General features: G+C 36.1%; 1 protein-coding gene across 3 annotated transcripts in view; it reads left to right on the top strand.

Moving 5' to 3' along the window:
• LOC141961026 (adhesion G protein-coupled receptor A3-like) overlaps positions 1 to 14,464 on the top strand; it is a 290,616-nt gene that overhangs the window by 97,005 nt on the left and 179,147 nt on the right. For all 3 annotated transcript variants that reach the window (XM_074907510.1, XM_074907509.1, XM_074907508.1), the window contains exons 3-4: positions 3,912 to 3,983; positions 7,822 to 7,893. In XM_074907510.1, the coding sequence (XP_074763611.1) occupies positions 7,862 to 7,893 (32 nt within the window). In that variant the 5' untranslated portion in view covers positions 3,912 to 3,983; positions 7,822 to 7,861. The remainder of the gene's footprint in view (positions 1 to 3,911; positions 3,984 to 7,821; positions 7,894 to 14,464) is intronic.

Below are 14,464 nucleotides of genomic sequence, written 5' to 3'. Positions count from 1 at the left end.
GAAAGCTAAGCCCTGATGTTTGGTGTGAACAGAACCAGAGTAGACAAAACTGTTCAGTATTGAAAATTTGAAGGCTGAAAAAAATGTGGCTTTGGCTCACCCACACAACAAAAATCCTAAACCATCAAAAGAAAAATACACTCATGTAGATTAACTTTTACCAAACATACTGGCTTATCTTTGCAAGTTGATGGGACTCTGTAGAAGAGACTACAGAAGTTTGTACAAACAGTTTATGAGAAGGTGTGGAAAATTTGGAGTCAAAGGAATTGGCACAACTCCTTGAGCAGATGAAGGCAGAAGATAGATGAATGTAGTCGCTACTGCTGGTACCATGGAACTAAGATGAAAATGTTTGACTACAAAAATTAAAACAACCCTAAAGTTTCTCCCAATTCTTAAAGTGTTTTCATGATAACAAACATCATCCCTTGCATTTCATTTGTGATTAAATCAGCTACAGTCACCTTTATCCAAACCCAATGGAAGGGAAGGGGACAAAGCAGGGAAGAAAAATGCTTTGCCTGGATTGGGGAATAGGGAGAAGGGCAGAATGCCCACAAGAGGATGGTTGTAAACTCTGATTCCTCGCTGCTGTCCATGGGGTGGTTGTGTGCTTTGCCAGATAAGAATCAGTGCAAGCACCAACCTTGACATCTGAATTTCTGCCATTGTTTTGCTTATGTGATTTCCAGGAGAGAGGAAAGAGCTTAGACCTATGCCTAAAATTAGTCATAGACTGTGCCACTTTCTTATGAATGCTCAAATCACCATCAAGGTCCTTGCCCAAGCTCTGCCCCTTTCTGGCACATTTACCTGTCTACTGAACTTGATTTTCCATTTTTTCCTCCCCTCCTGTGTGGCACCCTTGCTTCCCTTGCCTCTGGCTCATATTGCTGGTTTCTTGAGGAAATTCATGGGGAATTTCATGGGCTCTGTCTGACTCACTCCCTTTCCCAGGCAGTACAGGCATACTTATCTCTGTACGGCACAGTAGCATGGAAAAAGAAGCACTTCTGGGCTTTATGGTTTATACTAGCTTAGCAACAAACGAGGGATTACCACTGGTGCTCCACCAAGTAGAAATAACCTACGCCATGTAATGCATATGCTTGAAGTATCTGTACATGCATACAGTCATGCATCACTGTTTAAATGTTGCATCAGTACTGGACAACTGGAATAGCTGGTGCATTTTTTAATATGTTTGTGTAATATCCCCTGTATTTGTGCTGAGATTAGCATATTTTAGTGAGTTTATTTGCATAATGAACAGATAATAGTTTATTAATGAAAAAGGCAACTGAGAAAAAGGAACTCAGAAATATCTAAAACAAGCTATGATAAAAACAATAAGAAACAAAACCACTGATTTTCAGACATGCATGGCTAAAAATTTTCACAATATTTCAGTTTGGTGAATGCTTGTAACTTCAGTTGTTACTTAATCACAGGTACTCCTAATAAGTAAACCTGTATGCTTTGCAATACTTACATTCTAAAAAGACTCAAAGCATAGGTATTGTTTGATTTAAATTTTCCTACTTTTCTCCTAGTCCTATTTCAATAATGTCACATAATCAGGTGCAACACATAGTCATGATAAAAACACTATGCAGATCAAGCTGGAACAAAGGAATGGTAATTTAAAATTATTGGCCAGGTGATGTTGCCACATATTATACCTGTGTAGTATACCTTGCTGATTATGCAGCATAACCTTTGAATCACAGAATCATCTAGGTTGAAAATGACCCTGGAGATCATCTAGTCCAACTGTTCACCTAGCACAGTTCCCACCTACAGCATATCCTTAAGCTCTAAATCGCCCCTACTCCAGGGGTGAGCACAGGGCTGAACACCTCCAGGGATGGGGAGCCCACCGCCTCCCTGGGCAGCCCATTCCAACGCCTAACAACCCGTTCTGTAAAGAAATACTTCCTAATATCTAGTCTGAACTTTCCCTGGCGCAACTTGAGGCCATTACCTCTTGTCCTGTCACTTTCTACTAGGCTAAAGAGGCTCAAACCCAGCTCTCTGCAACCTCCTCTCAGGTAGCTGTAGAGGGCGTTGAGGTCTCCCCTCAGCCTCGTCTTCTCCAGACTAAACACCCCAAGTTCCCTTAGCCACTCCTCATAGGACATGTGTTCCATGGGGATATCAATTCCTTAAATTCCTTGACCAGCTTTGTAGCCCTTCTCTGGACATGTTCGAGTAACTCTGTCCTTTTTGTAGTGAGGGGCCCAAAACTGAACAGTATTCAAGGTGCGGCCTCACCGGCGCCAAGTGCAAGGGGAAGATCCCTTCCCTGTCCCTGCTGGCCACACTAATCCTGATACAAGCCAGGATGCCATTGGCCTTCTTGGCCACCTGAGCACACTGCTGGCTCATATTCAGCTGGCTGTCAATCAACACCCCCAGGTCCCTCTTTGAGCTGAGTAGACTTTAATAAATGCTAAGTGATTATCTTAAATCCTGTTTACTGTTAGGATTTTACAAGTTAAGCAACTGAGTATCTATATTTTCTAAACTGAGTTGATATTCCAGTTCTTTTTTTTTTTTCCATCAAACTTGAAGTCTTGGTCTGCTGTGCATTTAATAGCTCTGCATTTCTTATATGTAAGACAAAGCATCTTGTACATAAGGAATCAGAATCTCTTATCACCTTCTTAAGGACCCTTAGTGTTCCATATTGCAAGCTGAAAGCTGACCTTCACTGCTAAGAGTCTGAGATCTTTGTTAGGGACAGATCATTCATCAACATCATCACTAAAATTAAATGGGTGTGACACACAAGTTTATGGAATTGTATTAGAAAGATCTGCAAAAATTACTACCAAAATACAGACATACTTATTTATGATTTTGACTTTGAAATTAAAATACATCCTACTGTGATCTAAACATTGGAATGAATTCTTGCTCTATTGAGGGCAATCGCAGCTAGTGGAACCAAGATTTCACCTAGTGTGCATTTTATTTGCAGTAACATAAAAAGTCATAAATAAGATGACTTGTGGCTGTTGATACATCCATACTTCAGCAGAGTTGAACAGTGTATGTGCTGTAATATCCTGGAAGTGGCCAGTCTAGGAAACAACACTGATAGTACCATGTACCAGTTGTTCCTATGAATTGCAGATTGTCAGAAGATGAACACTGATTCTATAAGAATTTATAGCATTTATCTCCTAGGCCTGTTTAACTAATTGTACTGAAGGCATTTCCTCAGGGTTCACATCACAAGAGTCTTGAGACAATTCAGCAGTAAATCTCTATGGGGACTGAGCTGAGAGCAATGTCATGGCCCCAAGCACTGTGCCAAGAGCAGATGAGATTACTAATGCCAGTGAAATAGTCTTTATATGCAACAACCAATCCTCTGGATTGTCACCAAGTGCAAAATTAAGCACCTGTCTGCCAAATATGAGAAAATGCTTGTATTTCAGGACAGAAACCTGACCTATCTGTTTATGTCTCACATGCCAGCTGCTTTGCCTACATTAGGTGGAAATGAGAAATTTATTAAGTGTAAAGTGCACAGCACAATGAATAAGCAAACTAAAAGGTTCTTACTTTGCTGACTATTTTATTCACTCATTGATTAAAACATTTTTCCTGAGGCAAGAATGGCTGGAAAGCTTGTTTTGAAAAGTATAAATAGGAGAAGAATTAAAACATGCAGATTTTTTTTTTTTTAACATCTAATCTTAACCATCTTGGGAAAATATAATTTTATAAACTTCAAATGAGGTAATGTTTTTGATGTTACTCTCTAAAAGAAATTAATTCTTGGTTTTAGCTAAGACCAATAAAGGTTAGAACTGCATTGCGTTTCACACTCCTTGTCTATAACAGTAGTACAGCAGGTAAAGTGATAATTAATTGCTCCTTCTATTATGTCTCTCTAGAGATCTGAAGAATAATTTGATCAGCACAATTGAGCCAGGGGCCTTCCATGGACTTTCAGAACTGAAGCGCCTGTGAGTAGTAATTCCATTTGAATTATTCTGAAAATTGTGTTTGTATTGACATTTCTATCCTTGGGCAACTCAGATATGCCACCAAGCAATAATCACATAAGGACACCAGCTGTAAAATAGAAAATCACACCTGTGCTTTTTAAATTTACCGTGCCTTTTTTTCTTCTTTCCCTTCTTTGTTTTCCATCTCCCTCTTCTTCCTAACCTTTTCCAATTTAAAATTAGCTGTTTACTCACCCATAAATGTCCTAACAAGTGCATCTACAAAGTTAAAAAACTCATCTAATTAATGAGCTAGCAGACAATATATTACTATAGACATTAATTGGAAATAAAACTGAGTGGTTTAAATATGTGTAAACAATGTTTTGTACTACACTAAGTTTTCTCGTCATGTCAGGTGTACTTTACTCTTACCATAGACCAGGTCTATAAAATAAATTTTTAGAAAGGAAACTTTGTCATGCTTTAGAATTTGTCTACCATTTTTATACCTCTCACATTTCCTATGCTTGATATTTTTTAATTTTAGCATGGTTTTCTAAGGAAACAAGACTTATGCAATGTATTCCCTGTCCATCATTCTTGCATTCCTGTTTTTGAAAATGGTCTCATAGTACTTTTGAAAGCACTGGCTGGTTTTTAACCTACATTTGTAGAGGGCAAAAATGTCTTAAGTTACTAAGATACTACAAGTGGGCCTTTTTCTTTTTAATTAACAAGCACTGCAGACCCTCCTTAGTTCTACTCAGCCTAAAGGAAAATTGGGATGAACCCTTTTTTAACTACAGTTTTCCAAGGGACAGCATCCAAATGTCCGTGTACTGGCTAACCAGGCTATCAGCACACGCCAGAAATCTGCCTAGCCCTTGTGTGTGCTGTGTTATGCGTGATGAGAAAACGTATGAGAAAACAGGAATTACTTTCGTGCAATGGGAAGATTTAGACGAGAAGGAATGCAAATCCACAGAAAAAGAAATTTACAAATACTTCTGTTTTTTTGCTCTGAGGTTAAATTTGTCAACTGGTATGTACAGGGAATACTACACAACTCAAGTAAAAGATTACAATTTCTGATCATACAGGTAGCAGTATTTTTAACACCAGCCACTGAATTTTAGTGTGTTTGGATGACATAATAACGATGAAGTTGGAGTGGCATATACATTTTTAATGTGAAGAAAAACATTAGGTTGAAACTTTCTTGCTCACTCTGTATACAAGGATAACAATACAATGTAATGAACAAAATGAGTGCTAATTGTTGCTTGGGCCGCACACTGTAATAACACAACCCTGACCTCTTGTGGGAAAACCAGGAAACCTGTGCGAGTCATGGTCTGCACATCTGAAGACTGTGCAGGTGGAGCCTTAGGTCAGCCAGCAGACAAGTCAAAGAAGAGGAGGTCATTAGGCACTGGGAAAAGTGGGAAGACTCTTCAGCAAATTAGGAATGGCAACGTTGAGATTTATCATGCTAGATCTCAAAACCAATCTTGTTGATGGTATGAACAAGTAACACTGGGAGCAATCTAGAGACAGGGAATTGATTAATTGCTAGACTGCCACATTTTTTATATGAATCAGTGTAGTTTCATGGTAAACAAAATCTCTGGATTCCTTCACTGTGTAATTGTTCGGTAGCAGGCGGTTCAGCAAAAGGAATAAATAGTATAAACTCCTATTGAATGCTGAATACAGTAATTAGATTAAGACGGTACTTTACATTCATATCATCTTGTTTCACATGTAAAATATAAATGATTCTGTGAGAAGCAGAAACTGATGTAATATGGGCAACTGCAAGAGATACTGCTGTGGCAAGTCAAAGACAACCTGCAGGCTGTCAACATCAAAATGATTTTTTGTGAATGATTTGGAGAACTGTTGTAATTTGTATTTGAATGACAAACTAAATTATTTAAAAGTTTTACTCAGAAAGGTACACACAAAATTGATGAAAATTGAAAATTCTTGAAGCACTAAAATTATGGCGCTTGGTTATTCCACAAAGGGGAGTTTTGTTTTGTTTTCTCTAACATCAGTTTTAGAAGTCAGCATTAGTAAGTTAAACGTCTTACTCCTGAAAATTAATACCAGCTTTGCATATCATGAACTGAAATATGTCTAATATATATTAGTATGGAGGACTGTGCGGCAAGCTGTCTTTTATTTCTGCAAATGCTTTTTTAGAAAACATGTTTTACAATACAGAGATTTCAGCTGCTGCCATATATCTTATTGTGAAAATAACACTCACTGAAGTAATCTTTGAGAAAAGGATATGTAGCCTTTCACTTTTTAAAAAATACACTTTTACTGTGTACCACACTTAGAGAAATATGTGCTTGTTTTGGTTAGTTTAGATGAAATTTACTTATGCTGCCCAAATTATGCCCCACAGTGATGCATTTTTTCCATAAGTATCCAGACTTTGCTTAGACAGAGGCAAAGTATTACCCAAACAAGAATTCTGGGTAGGTTCTTGTTTACTGTTTATCTCTTCTAATAGGAAAATGTATAGATATATGTATGTATGTATGTATATTTGTTTATCTTAAACTTGCATTTTTAGAGTTTCTATGTAGCTTTCATTAGGAGAACTTAAAGAATAGTTCAAGCATGCAAATATTGCACTATATTGTTATTCACCCTATTTTCTCAGCTGTTGCCTACTTAATATCCCTGAAAACATTTAAGAAATATTTTCATTCTAATGTGATGTTTCATCATTTAATTGTACAACAGTATATTCCTCGTCTGATAGAAGATGACTTTGTAGTGAATTCTGAAGAAATTGTCTTCACATGCTACCTAATTGGTTATGTCTCCATGAAAGCAATGACTGGATTTGTCAAACTGCAACCTTTATTCTCTTGTTTGATTACTTTGAGTTCTCACGTAACAACAGATAAATAGGAAATCCGCAAGATGTAGCAAAGGAATCAGAAGACTACCACTGTTTCTAAAACAAAAATATATTCATATCGATTTTAACATTTTAATGGATGTATAATCACTTAAAATCCTTACTTTACTGCATTTATTTTAAAAAAATACTTGATAAGAAGGAAATTTGGAGTCAAGGTTGAAAACCAAATATGTAAAAATTAAACACCAGTTCAGAATGCACAAAGGGACAATATTACGCGACATAATTGTTCATACATATTTTTGTTTCATTCCTATTAGTATTCTGTACATTATGTTGTAGGTATGACTTGTACAGAAAACATCCATTCACCTTTCTGCAGGCAAGAGTTATGGATCATAATGCCTTGTACTGTTTGTGGCCTGAGACAGCCACAGTATTGCTCTTAAAACAGCTAGCTGAGTGCTTATCAAGACTGACCTTCTTACTAGTTCAAAATTTAATTGTTGTCTGGTTTCTAAATTTCTTCAGCAAGAAAGGGTGCTGTCAATGAGATGAGGCATTAGGAAACAGTAAAAATCTCAGTTTTGGCTGAATATTGCATGTAACAAAATGCATAGTATTTTTTCATAAATAAACAGGTGCTAGTAACTTTGATAAAGAAAATTCTTAATATTAGAAATAATTTTTTTTTATTTGCTACATATATAAAATCATTTTATTGATATAAGTTGCAGTATGGTACGTTTAATTGTGGAATATTGCTCAATAATGTTAATATAAAAGTTGTTAAATCTATTGAATTCAGTGATATTACATTATGAAAGAAGGTTTTATTTCTCATTTGTCTGTAACTCCTTAAGAGTTAGAAATAAAGAGGCTGTATGTGATTATGTAGGTGTTTATATGAGTAAGACAGAACTAGTGTTTCACCTTTTTGTTTGGGTTTTTTTTTGTTTGTTTCAGGGATCTTTCAAATAACAGAATTGGTTGCCTAATACCAGAAATGTTTGTTGGACTTAACAGTCTTCACAAACTGTGAGTATATAATACCACTTTTGTTTTAAACAGGAGAAATCCAAACTGTCACATGGCTTACCTGAGTACACTTGGCAATAAACTTTCATTAGGAGAAAATGATAGGTTTTGTACTAAAAAAACCCTTCTCCTGAGCCTTTGATTGTGATGACTTGATATTTTAAAGATGTTTCTACTTTACTTCTAGTGAAGTACTACTGTTACTTCTAATTGTAAAATCTATCAGAACTTCAAGGAATTAAATTTCATTTTCACATTGAAAAGAGGCTGAACATGACATTTCTGTTTGAATGCATTTCTGTTTGCATTTCTCAGAAGCAGTTAAAGGTCAAGCACACAAATAAGACTTATACTGGTTAAAAAAGATACTTTGCTCTTTCAATCCATTACAGATCAATTAGACTTTTATAATTTTTTTGTCTGAAGTGTATTACATAAAAAAGTAAACACATACTGAGAAAAAAATTTATGAAGTATCAAGTAAACTTGAAATATCAGAGTAGTTCAAATTGCTTCAGAAATATGACTTTTAGACTGTCTGTTTAGGGTGGTGTGTTGTACACTTTGTCATAGTACTTTTTGAGTCATTAGTTTATCATATGCAACTCCACTGGAATATGCTATAGGGAGCAAAGCAATCAACTTGCATATCCACAAACATGCCAGAGAACCTGGGAGATCAATAGATTATCAAGCTGTTCTAGAAAGAGCACTCGGAAAGCATGAGGTTATGATAGTACATCCAGGCTGTTCAGTTTTAGGGAGAATCAGATCACCTGGAAGAAGAGATAAAACATGTGATGACAAAGTTTGCTAGTAGGTACTAAGTTAATCAGAGAATTGGAGACAAGGGTTGATTTTGAAGGACAGAGGTAATATACAGGAGTCTGTGACTGGGCAATAAAATGGTAGATGAAATTTAAGGTACATAAATATTAAGTCATGCAAGGGAGAAAAAGCCATCTGTTCTAGGCTAACCATTAAAACACAGGAAAGATGTTTTGAGATTATAGTGGATAATGCCATGAAAAAATCTGCTCAGTGCTCAGTATCATTAAAAAAAAGTTAGGAAGTACTATTAAAGGAAGAGAGAACAAATTTGTGAATATGCATTGTACTATGGGAAAAAAAGCTAAGAACCTTCAGTTTTCATACTGTGGGCAGTTCCAGTCTCCTCATCTGAAAAAGATGACCAAAACTAGAAAAGGTTCAGAAAAGGACAAAAAGGAATGGCCAAAGATGTGGTACAGCTTAGGCAGCTCCTAGGAATAAGTAAATTGTGTGTGACTTTCCTGGTTGGGAAATGGACAATTCACAGGAAGGATCTGGATTTAAATGGACATTTGGCCAAACCCAGAAGGGCTTCTGTATCTTCATTCACATCTGTCTTTATTCCTGAATGGGAAATAAATTCCCATACTGCATCATAGTGTGTTACAGATCTCGTACTTTATTTTCATCCTCTCCAGCCAGTCTGGCATTTCCTTGAAAAAAATAGGGAAATCTTTCTGGAAAGATCTGCTCTGAGGTCAAGATGACACCAGGGAAAAGGCTGAAATATGACGTGCTTACTGATAGCATTAATGAGAGTAGCTATGCCAGATCTTCTCTAATGGAAACAAGTGAGAACAGGTGTTGGGAAGAGCTTTGATATAATAGTATGTTGATGAACAGGTGCAGACTGCCCCTCTTCTTACTCAGATGAATTGCTAAATTGGGCAAGTCCAGCTCACCTATTGAGGGTTGCTGAGTCTCCTTTTGTTGTGCACAGTGAACATGACTGTGACTGTATAGCCAGATTACCATAGGATCTAGCTTTAATTCAAAATAGTGAAGTCACCTTATTAAATGGAAGGTGCTTGTCAATGCTAGGAACACCTGCAATAAAACTGTTCAAAACCCTGCTCTCTCAGGAAAACATGTCTAAACGCTCCATTCGTAAATCTTCCAGACTCCATCTTAAAGGCTAGTTAGAAGTCAAATACAGAACTTCAGTCTAGTGATTGTAAGAAACAGAAATCCATTCACAGCGGGCGCACAACATTTGTTATGTGACAGTGTTTGGCTGTACTATCCCTTTCTGCTGAACACCAGGAAAGAATGTGGCTGTCGGAAAAAGGTACAATATGCATGCTGAATGCCCATAGTTACTGGGCTGATCAAACCACACCGTTACAATTTCCTTTTGTAAAACTGATTTGCCATATCCATTCTAGTAACCTGTGTACCTGTCCCAGTGTTGACAAATCTTTTCTGAGCATGCAGATCCAGAGGAAGATTCACCAGTTTCCTCTATCATTAACACTGAATTTTCTTGCGTCTAGCCTTTGTGCATCTTAAATAAATACTCATGTTTTCCTCAAGATGGGGCTAACTTTCATGTCCAAGTGGGTGTAGATCCAGGGCTTTCTGTATCATCTGCTTTCTGAGGCCCCATTTTATAGCAGGAATTTGTACCAGACCTGTCTTAAGTATAATTCTGAAGTGATATTCTTGTTACACTTTTCACTTTGAATAATATTATTTAATGAAATTACTAGACCTTTCATCTTCAAGAATGTTCACCTCTTCTTGTATGATAGTTCTCTCAATATTGACCAACCCTTGGTTTTGTTATTACCAGATTTCATTTTCACATGCTTACCTTTCTGAGCCAGAGTCATTAGTGAAAGCACTAAATACAGTCATGAGACCATTTTTGCAGAGCACCAGTAATGTCTCACTCCCTTTCTTTCTATCCTGTCCATTGTCTTAGTGTCTTACAATAAACGCACATAATGCGAGGTTCTTCATGATTTTATGGATGTTATGTCCATGCATCAGTGGAAAAAATGATTATTCTGGTAATATTTCATGCCATAACCGAGTGAGTTTTGAAAGAAACAAAAATGAAAAAAATGTTGGCAAATCAGAATAGGGAAAAATATCAATAGGCATCTGTTGAAGATGTATCATACAATCATATAAAAAGATCGCTAATTTTCTCGTACATCTAACATGATACTGTGTAAGCAGGAGAAAACCATTAACATCTATACTAGTGTTTTCATGTGAGTGGAATTAGCCTAGAAGGCCCCTAGTTGCTCAGGTATTTTTTTGATTTTAACTAGTTCTGCAGATCAGTAGTCTGTAGGTGGTCCTGGGAAAGATCATTTCCAGAATTTAGTGTATGCTTCTCCCATAATTACCTGCAATCCAAATGACCAACCTTACTGAACAGAATAGAAAATAGTAGTAATGGGATATATTTAGGTTATATATAATATCAACTCTTAATTTCTTACTTATAGGTGTATTGTTAAAGTGTCTTTTGCACCTTGTTTCAGTATAATTTACAAAGTTTAACTTAATTTTTGGTAATTCTCATCACCTTTCAATGCTTCCTGTCTTTCTGCTAACCTTTTCCTGTTCATTATAGTCTCTCTACTACTTTGATTTTTTAAAAACTTTATTATTTTTCAACATTTAAGATTTGGTTATCGATCCATTTAGTCTATCTTCCATTTTTTCTTATTTATTTCTGTTTTAATTTCAGAAGTCAGAAGAAATTAGAGGCAAATTAATAGATGAGTCTAAATTAATAGATGAGTCAAATTAATAAATGAGTCCAAATTCCCCTTTCATCTGAAGTAAATCAGTTCATGATTGCTATGTCAAAAGTTACAACTTTCTCTTTTGTTGGGACTGTCTTCCTTACCAAACCAAATTCAAGATTACCATTACTCTTCTTGGGTCAGCGATTATTTTGTGAAGAAATACAACCACAATCTCAATCAAGAGGAACTGTTCCCTGCCATTCATACTGTCATTTGTTCCTTGATCTCAGAAACCTCATATAATGACGTAATGCTGACGGTAATTGAGCTGGTATCTCAGTTTACCTCCGGTATAAGAACTGATGATTGTTGACTGCAAGCTAATGCCACCTGGTACTTTTCTAACACTTTCTAGCTTTTTCCCTTTGGAAGCTGATACAAATTTCCCAGAATCAAACCTTTTAAGCTTGTTTGAAATGCAGTAAGTCACCTTTCTGTTACTACTGATACCTCTGAATTGTGTTTACTTGTGATTTCAGGGATATGAGAAAACTGTTCACTGAAACACGTAGTGTAATATCAGCGTATGTAATTTTACCAAGGAAAAGATGGCAAGTTCTTAAACGTGGAACTTGTTTCAGAGCCATCAAATTTGCTTTAGATTATTGAAGGGGCAATATAAAGATATATACATATGCATTGATTTATGCAGTTGTTGACTGTGGTAATTAGAGCTGTCTTGTGTTACATTAGCAGAGATGAAGTACAAAAGTATCTTTGCAGGCTGTTATCAAAACCAGTAGGGAGAGCCGTGAGTCCACTGGAAGGAGGAAAGGATATGAATCTTTTCATGCACCTTCTGTGAAGTAGAGATGAGATTTTCTTATACTGTTTACAAGCACAAGTACCGGGTGGAACAAAATAACAGTGTGTTTCACTCAACCTTGTGAGTCTAATTCAGTTTGAAAAAATGGAAATAGAGCTGAAAAATCAGCTCTAGGCCTGAACTGACACAGAATGTTTAACCAAATGATGTGATGCATGTATCTAAACCGAGTAGGGTAAAGGCATGTTTAAATACTTCACTAAAATGCAGGATGAGAACTTCCTGAGCTTTCAGGGATAATGCAAACACTCTCCAGAGGTCTTGGTGGTTTTGTGCAGTCTATTTTAGAACAGAAAACCCTACAGGATTCTTGAGTTAAGAAAAAATTAATTACTAGTATATTTTTTTTTTTTTTTTGTGAAAACATGCATACATACAGAAACCACAAAAAATTCTAAGTCTCTTGATAATGTGGAAAAGAAGACTTTTACTCCAATTGCAGTCAGGATGTATATTTCGCTAAATAGGAATTGAATTTCAAGTTACTAATGAAATCTAAAATTTTACACAGCTCATGAAATTATTGCAGCCAGTGAGTTGTGATTATGTTCCTTGAGACTGATCTAATTTTTACACCTTCTTGGATTTGATGATTTGTACTCTGGAAAATGATTCCAAAATGCTTTCACATCGTATGACAGATGCTGCTGACAGTGCCTCAGACAGTATAAGAGAAGATTTATTATGTCTTCTAAGATTTTAACTTAACATTTTTAGCTTATATATTACCCTTTGTCCATGTTTATGCTGTGATGAGGTGCACATATTCTAATTAGGAGTGACTTAACTGAGTGCAACAAATCTTCCAAATCTCCTTTGGCCCCTCAGTGGCCATGTTTCAGTGCTTTATTCCAGAATTATACATGCAAATATATTTCTGCTGGGTAACAGAACTGCCGTCCACATTAATTCTGTTTATATTTAATCTAAATATCAAGAGCTGTGGAGTACTGGGATGGTGCCACTGTACAGATATACCAGATATTGTTTCTTTAGTCCCCCGTAAGTTAGTTCTTCAGACTCTGAAATGTAGCCTTAAACCTGTTAGAGCTGCTCGATGTTCTTTTTGGAAGTTAGAAACAGAACTTTGTCCTTACTTCCAGTTGTTTGGTTGTTTGGTTAAAATATATCTGATTTATTAAAGTATATCTGATTTATTCTTCATCCTTCCTCTGAATCATCATAATCAGTTAGCTTTATGATATTATTATACCATAAATTCTTGTGTTACTTTCTTGCTGTCACTTTGTATGGTGCCAGAAATAAAGCACAAAACCAGTAACATAGTGAATCAAACAGACCCTACTTTAGCAACATCAAGAAAATACGCTGTAACCTGCCATATCTTTATTTGTTGGGTTTTACCCTTCCTGTCCCAGTCTTTTGGCACAGAGGATCAATCTGTCACCCTTGCATTTAGCTTTTGCTTTTTGATACTGCTCATGAGTGAAACAACCTTCATATTCATACACTCCTGCTTCTACCTGTATTTTGCCTCAAAATGGTCCTTTGAGACACATAACTCCCTTTGTTTTATGGCATTTGTCATTTATGTTACAGCGTTTGGCAAAAGCGTTTTAATTTCTGTGAAAGCACAAGAGTATTTGGTATATGAAAAAAAGTGTAGGACCTTATACGTAAGACTAAAATGTTTTACCTCTAATATAACAGAAAGAACATATTTCTGTTAATGGAGTAAGTTAATGGCATGGTAAGTGCTATCAGCTTTGGAGTGCATTAATTTGTTACGTTTGAAATGTTTGCAAACTAGGTGATACAGATGTTTTTAGAACAAATGTCCTTTTAAATTAAGCTAAAGTGGGTTTTTAAGATATCTGAGATGGTGGAATTTCACAACACTGTGCATTTGGAGATAGTTTAATATTCACATAAATGATGTGAACTGACATAGCCAGGGACTTGCAGGGTGCTGCAGATATCTAGCTTAGAAATGCATGGGTTATTGGGGTGATTTGAGTAGATTTATGAAAGTTTTGTTAGAAAAGCTATTCCCACAGTTGGAGATCCAGATATTGAAAATATGTGTTTCTTAGGGATAGAAATTTATTGCTTTATGACTTATACAGCCCTGTGAACATGATCCTAGTTTGCGAATTATTAGCAGTAATATGGAAACTTCAAACTATGT

The sequence above is a fragment of the Athene noctua genome, chromosome 5 (genome assembly GCF_965140245.1).
Source record: "Athene noctua chromosome 5, bAthNoc1.hap1.1, whole genome shotgun sequence".
Taxonomy (NCBI): Eukaryota; Metazoa; Chordata; class Aves; order Strigiformes; family Strigidae; genus Athene; species Athene noctua.
Note: the sequence above shows the minus strand (reverse complement) of the source record. Positions and strands in the feature narration are given on the sequence as shown.